Source organism: Lampris incognitus, chromosome 17 (genome assembly GCF_029633865.1).
Source record: "Lampris incognitus isolate fLamInc1 chromosome 17, fLamInc1.hap2, whole genome shotgun sequence".
Taxonomy (NCBI): Eukaryota; Metazoa; Chordata; class Actinopteri; order Lampriformes; family Lampridae; genus Lampris; species Lampris incognitus.
The window spans coordinates 30,418,924-30,424,837 of record NC_079227.1 but is presented as its reverse complement, the minus strand read 5'-3'; the positions used below and the strand labels follow the sequence as shown (position 1 = coordinate 30,424,837).

Below are 5,914 nucleotides of genomic sequence, written 5' to 3'. Positions count from 1 at the left end.
ACGGGGCGCGGAAGTGGGGCAGGCTAAGCTAACTGCGAGCTCATGCAAACCGGCAGTCCCGATAACACCGAGGGCGGTCTGGCTGCGGCCTCGCCTGGCGTTGACTTTGTTTCAGAGTCATCGTGTGGAGTGCGGGGAGGTGTGTCGAAGGTGTCTGGCAGGGAGAGCTGGCATTGCATCGGCTGGGGGAGCCTGATCTGCTGCGTCCGGTGGGCACAGGGACCACGACCCTGCCGGAGCTGCTCCGAGGGCGGACTGACAGGACGCGGACACAAGGCAGGCTAAGCTAACAGCTAGCCCATACAGACCGGCGGTTCTGACAGTCATCCTGGCTGGCGTTCATTCTCTTGGACAGTGATTTTTGTAGTTTGATATATGTGCTCTTGTAATTTTGGTATATGTATTTTTGTCTTTGTTTTGCGCTGCTGTGGGCTGGGGGAAATGACATTTCCCTTCATTTCATGTACACAAGTACATGAATTGAAATGACAAATAAAGCGTTCCTGGTTCCCGATTCGATGTTTGCAGGGTGGCTTGGAGATCAGCTCTTGGCTGATGAATGATCTCCGTTAAGAAGTTTTTTTATGCTCTCAAGTAGTGTTGCTCTTCCCCACTTGGGTTGATGCTTGGGTATTTGGGAGGGGATAATGGGAATTTGATAGGATGTAATTTCTATAACTTCACGGAGTGAATTCCAGTGCTGTAGCAATGGGGACATTATGTGTAGCCAGGAGGAGTGGAGTCTGCGACCAGAGCCCAGTTCACTCAGTCAGATAGTGGTGATTCAAACCCCATTTGTTTTGGGCGTAGGGGATGCTCTCGGTGGTTTGGCTGTGATTGATCCTTCCTCTGCCTGTGATCGCGCCGTGAGACTGTTCCAGTTTCCACATTCGTTTTTCCCCCTGCTAACCTAGACCAGCGCAGTCCTGTGGCGCTTCCTTTATTGGCCCTCTGACAAGTCTTTGGACTCCACCCAGAATAAAAAAAAAAGAAAAAAGAAAGGTCTTGCTTTGGACAACAGCAAACCTCTTGCATGGAAACATTATTGTATGTTTACAACAAAGTTCAACATTGCTGGTGCAAAGGAAATCATATTTTGGTAAAACAACAGACTGCGCGGATAGGAATCAAACTGCAAAGTTTAGTAGTTTTGGATTTAAAACATGCATTCGCAGAATAGCATGCTAGCAGCTTTGCTCGGCAAGTGAGTTTTGCACGGGGTTGTGTGGTAGCTTGATGTAGCGCCGACCCCCTATCGATCCGCCCCCAGGTCAAGCTGATTGTGAAATACGAAGCTGATGGTGTAAAGTGGGGTCATTTGCACCATGGTTGCCAGTGTGTATCTAGACACATTACTGCCCCTTCTGCAGCAGTTCAGATTACGGATTAATGCCCTTTCTTAAATGTGTGTGTGGCACAAGAACAATAGTGCGAGGCAGAGGAAAAATACACCTCTGCATAATAATACTACAGACCGGTTCCAAGTAACTTGGACCATTACAGACACAGCAGTCCAAGCAGGGTCTGTTGCGATGGGTTTTGCATCTCCAGGCAACTGCCCCATTATGATTAAATGTATTGACACAGTGCAAAGAGGCAGGAAAAAGAGAAGCATAGATGGTAAACATTCCCAGATTGGTATCTTAAAAATAGATTTAGAGAGCAGTCAAAGCACACAAAAAAAAAAAACAAAAAAAAAACTAAATGTGAGACGAAAAATGAAAGAAAAACACGTGAATGAAAATAGGAGAAGAACCACAATGGAAAAAAATAATCAGACAACACAGCAAACCTCTCTCTTTTCGTTTGTCAGCGCTCTTTTTGCCTCGACGCTTTTTTTTTTTTAGTCAACAAAGTGAAAGTTTCTCCCGAGAGTGAGTTTTTATGAGATGTGACAGGAGGGTGAGGGGAGTTTGGAGATTTCCAGTGGTCGCCCAATCGTTTTTGATGGATGGAAGACTCCATTGTTGATTATTTCCTCCAAAAATAATAGAGGGGAGGAAGAGGACGGAAAGTGGGCAAGCCTGGTTTCAGTAAACGGCGGGTCAGGTGGTCCGGTTTCTGTAGGGGTCTGATTCAGGCTGCTCTAAGTCATGCAGGAACTACACAGGTTGAGATACGCATCAAGAATGAGTCATTCGGGTCAATAAAAACTCATAATTTGTAAATATCCAGAATAAGCTTCATAATAAGAGATGAGCTCTACATGGTGCGCTGCATGACCCACGGTGCTGAAACCTTGTACAAACACCTCTTACATTGATATCGATGTGAAGGATCTAACCACTGAATGTTCTCAGTTTGATGCGTTTGGCCTTTCCTACCATGCACACTTTGTTTTATATGGGGCAGCTGGAGGAACCACACAAGATGTTTTACAGGTTTTCAGGAGCCTGAGAAAAAGCGTGTAAGGTACAAATGGATGAGACAGTTAAAAGTCTGAATCCAAGTGTCATTATGTGAAGGAGAACAAGCCTTGTATTGCAAGTGCATTACAACACATCAGACGCGTGCCTTGCCAGTGGGCTGCATATCCATGTGGCGCGTGTGCAACAAAACAAACCTGTGCCATTGAAACAAAACATGGAGCCTCCAACCTGAAATATTTTGAATGTCCCGTGGAGACTTGGAATGGCAGTAACAGATGACCAGATTCAGCAGATACACAAGTTAAGATCGTGTAACCAACAACTTATTTTCCCCCCATTTACCTTGGCTAGGCTTACTTTGAAATCTCAATTTCCTAAACTGGTCAGTCCTTTCCATCAGCTCTTCCATTTGGGAAATCAAATGAAAGCTGAAAAAGGAGTTCAAATAGAAGACACATTGCTATAGTAGGACCTGTACTGTATCACGCTCGTTTCTGTCAGCTAGTTTCTTACTTTTTGTGCCTTTTCTTATTCTTGTCATATTTGTCCCATTAATTAATTATAATTAATTAATTAATTCGTTCATTCCTAGTCTATACCCTCATAATCCAGGGTGACAGGAGCTGGTGTCTATCCCAGCATGTGTTGGGCGGAAGCCAGTGAAGCACCCTGGACAGTTTGTCTGTCCATCACGGGGTCTGTATGTGGCTAATCACACCATGCAATTTAGCGTCTTCAATTCACCTAACATGGTCTTTGGCTTGTGAGAAGAGACCAGAGTACCCGCAGGAAAGCGATATGAACATGTAGACCTCATGCAAACTCCACCCAGAAATGACCCCACTGTCCCCTTCCTGTGAGGACACACTGGTAACCACTATGTCACCATACCATCTTATTCACCCTATTTCACAATTCTGTAAAGAGATTTCATGGCCCTAGAAAATGTGACGTATGTGTGAGCAGGCAACATGCCTAATGGTCCTGACAATTTTCTAGAAACAATTGTTGAGAAGTATATGTAAATTTACCTTGGAAATTGAGCATCCCTTATTTATGGCGGTAGTTAAATCTGGATTCCCAGAGTAGATTTTTGTATTTGTCTAGAGAACTCTTTTTGCCTTAACCACAAAGACAGTTTGTCCTTTGGACCACTATTGTTTAACTGCTCGGTCACAACCTCTATCAAGTCTGAGGAATATTTCCTAAACAACTTTTTGATTCATTTTTACGACAACCCCCCCCCCCAAATCTTAACATCTCCCAGATAAAACCTGGCAAGTGTTATAATGTTGCAGTTTATGACCATAATGACTTTTAAACAACCTGATAGCCGTGTCCAGATGATCCTCTTCATGGAATGGAAAGACTGTTCCTGCATAAACTTGACACACTTCACACTCATATCTCCCAAAGTAATGGGTTGATTTGACGGAATATTTACCAATTTGCGTACGTCCTGGATATTTCCTGGACTATTCTTGGGCTATTCTTGTTTTTCCCCGAAGTAATATTTTGAGTGGATAACAAGGTTAGCCCAACTATCAGCTTCATTTACAACCTGGAAAAATGTCAAATGCATAGCCAGTGACGTTGATAGCTTTACTGCTGCTGAGGCTTCATTATAATCATTGCAAACTAATATGTGATATTTTCCATGCATTAATGAAAAAAATGTTTTCTTTCTCCCCTACAGCCCTTGCAAAATGTGCAAACAATACAGCTCTGTGAGACCTTCTGACGATACCACAGCCCCGAGTGTGAGAACCGAGAGCGGCCAACTGCAGAAGAAGCTCCGCTACGTCCGCAAGGAAGGGAACTGCAATGTCCTTTTCCGCCATGTCCCCGAGGAGTGGTTACTCTTTGTCGCAGACATCTTCACCACCTTAGTAGAGATTAGGTGGAGGGTCATGTTCCTCATCTTTGCCCTTTCTTACATTCTATCCTGGCTGTTCTTCGGTATCCTCTTCTGGGTCATTGCTCTTGCTCATGGTGATCTCAAGGACCACACCAATGACCCCTGCGTGTATGAGGTGCGCAGTTTCACCGCTGCCTTCCTTTTCTCACTAGAAACTCAAACCACCATTGGCTACGGCTTCAGAGGGATGTCGGAGAACTGCATGGTGGCCATCATCATCGTCACCATACAAGACGTCATTAGCTGCTTCATTGACACCTTTGTCATTGGGATCGTAGTTGCGAAAATGGCCTCTGCCAGAAAAAGGGCCCAGACAGTGGGATTTAGCAACTCCGCTGTTATCAACCTACGTGACGGTTTCTTGTGCCTCTCCTGGCGAGTTGGAGACTTTCGCAGGCACCACATGGTGGAAGGGATGGCCCGCGCTCAGATAGTCCGCTCCACCTTGCACACCACTGGGAAAGTGGATGTGACCTACAAGGACTTGCACATTCAACAGAGTGAGATTGTCCTGGTCACACCCACCATCATCATCCACAAGATCGAGCCTGGAAGCCCACTGCACAAGATGAGTCTGGTGGACCTGCGGAAGGATGACTTTGAGCTGGTGGTGTCATTCACCTACATGGACGACTCCACCGGCATCCTCCATCAGAGCCGCACCTCCTACACATCGGCTGAGATCCTCTGGGGTCAGGTGTTCCAGGATATGATAAGAGTCAGCAGGAGGCACTACAGTGTAGACTACGCCATGTTTCATCACACTGCCAGGGTCTTAGTGCCCGAGGTGAGTGCTCAGGAGTATGACCGCAAGAAACGTTTACGGCCCTCTCCGCGTAGTTCACCGAGGCATTCTCCCCGATCTTCTCCGAAGCCTTCTCCAATGTCTTTGCCACAGCAAAGTCAGCAGGGGCAGAATCTGCAACCCCCAACAGTGACAGTGGAACTCGTAAATGACGACAACCCGGAATCTAAAATAGCTGTCACCGTTGAAACGTCTCAAGAAGATCGCCAGCAGCAAGACTCTTTGGCTCCCCCCAGTGACCTCATTCCATGAATGGTAAAGCACAGCCATGATGAGTGAGCGCAGATGAAAATTAAGGAATATATATTATTTTATGCAAAGGCATTAGAGTGTGATGAGGTTTCACGCCCTGTGAAAAGGTGAATGCAGCAGGCCCGTGTGTGTGCAAAGGCCACCCCTGATGGCCCCCAAAAAAAAAATCTTTTAGAAACAGTTTTTGAGAAGGACGTAAATAGTGACCTTATTATGGCTATAGTGAAATCCGGATTCCCAGAATGGATCTGAATAGTTTTCTGTAAAAATCTTGTCACAACCACAATGACAGTTTGTCTGCTGTGTCATGACTTGCATGGATCGGGTTGAAACTCTCCCAGACGATGTTTTGATCCAATACACACAAAAAGAAAGGAAAACAAACGAAAGAAATTAACACTTTAAAGTTCAAAGGCATCAAATGTTTGGCATTTGTTAGTTATAGGAAAGCCAGTTATGTGATATACATTTGACTAAATACAGTCTTGATGAAGTGTCAATAAATAGAGTTATCAAACTATCAAAGGTATTATTATTTATTTAAGAAAATAGCATTTGAGACAGTTGCAA

The 5,914-nt window shown here is 45.0% G+C and overlaps 1 protein-coding gene across 1 annotated transcript; it reads left to right on the top strand.

Moving 5' to 3' along the window:
* The first annotated feature begins 4,075 nt into the window (after positions 1–4,075).
* Positions 4,076–5,344, top strand: kcnj16a (potassium inwardly rectifying channel subfamily J member 16a). The gene has a single exon (XM_056296756.1). The coding sequence runs from the start codon at positions 4,076–4,078 to the stop codon at positions 5,342–5,344; it is 1,269 nt and encodes a 422-aa protein (XP_056152731.1).
* Positions 5,345–5,914: the final 570 nt, after the last annotated feature.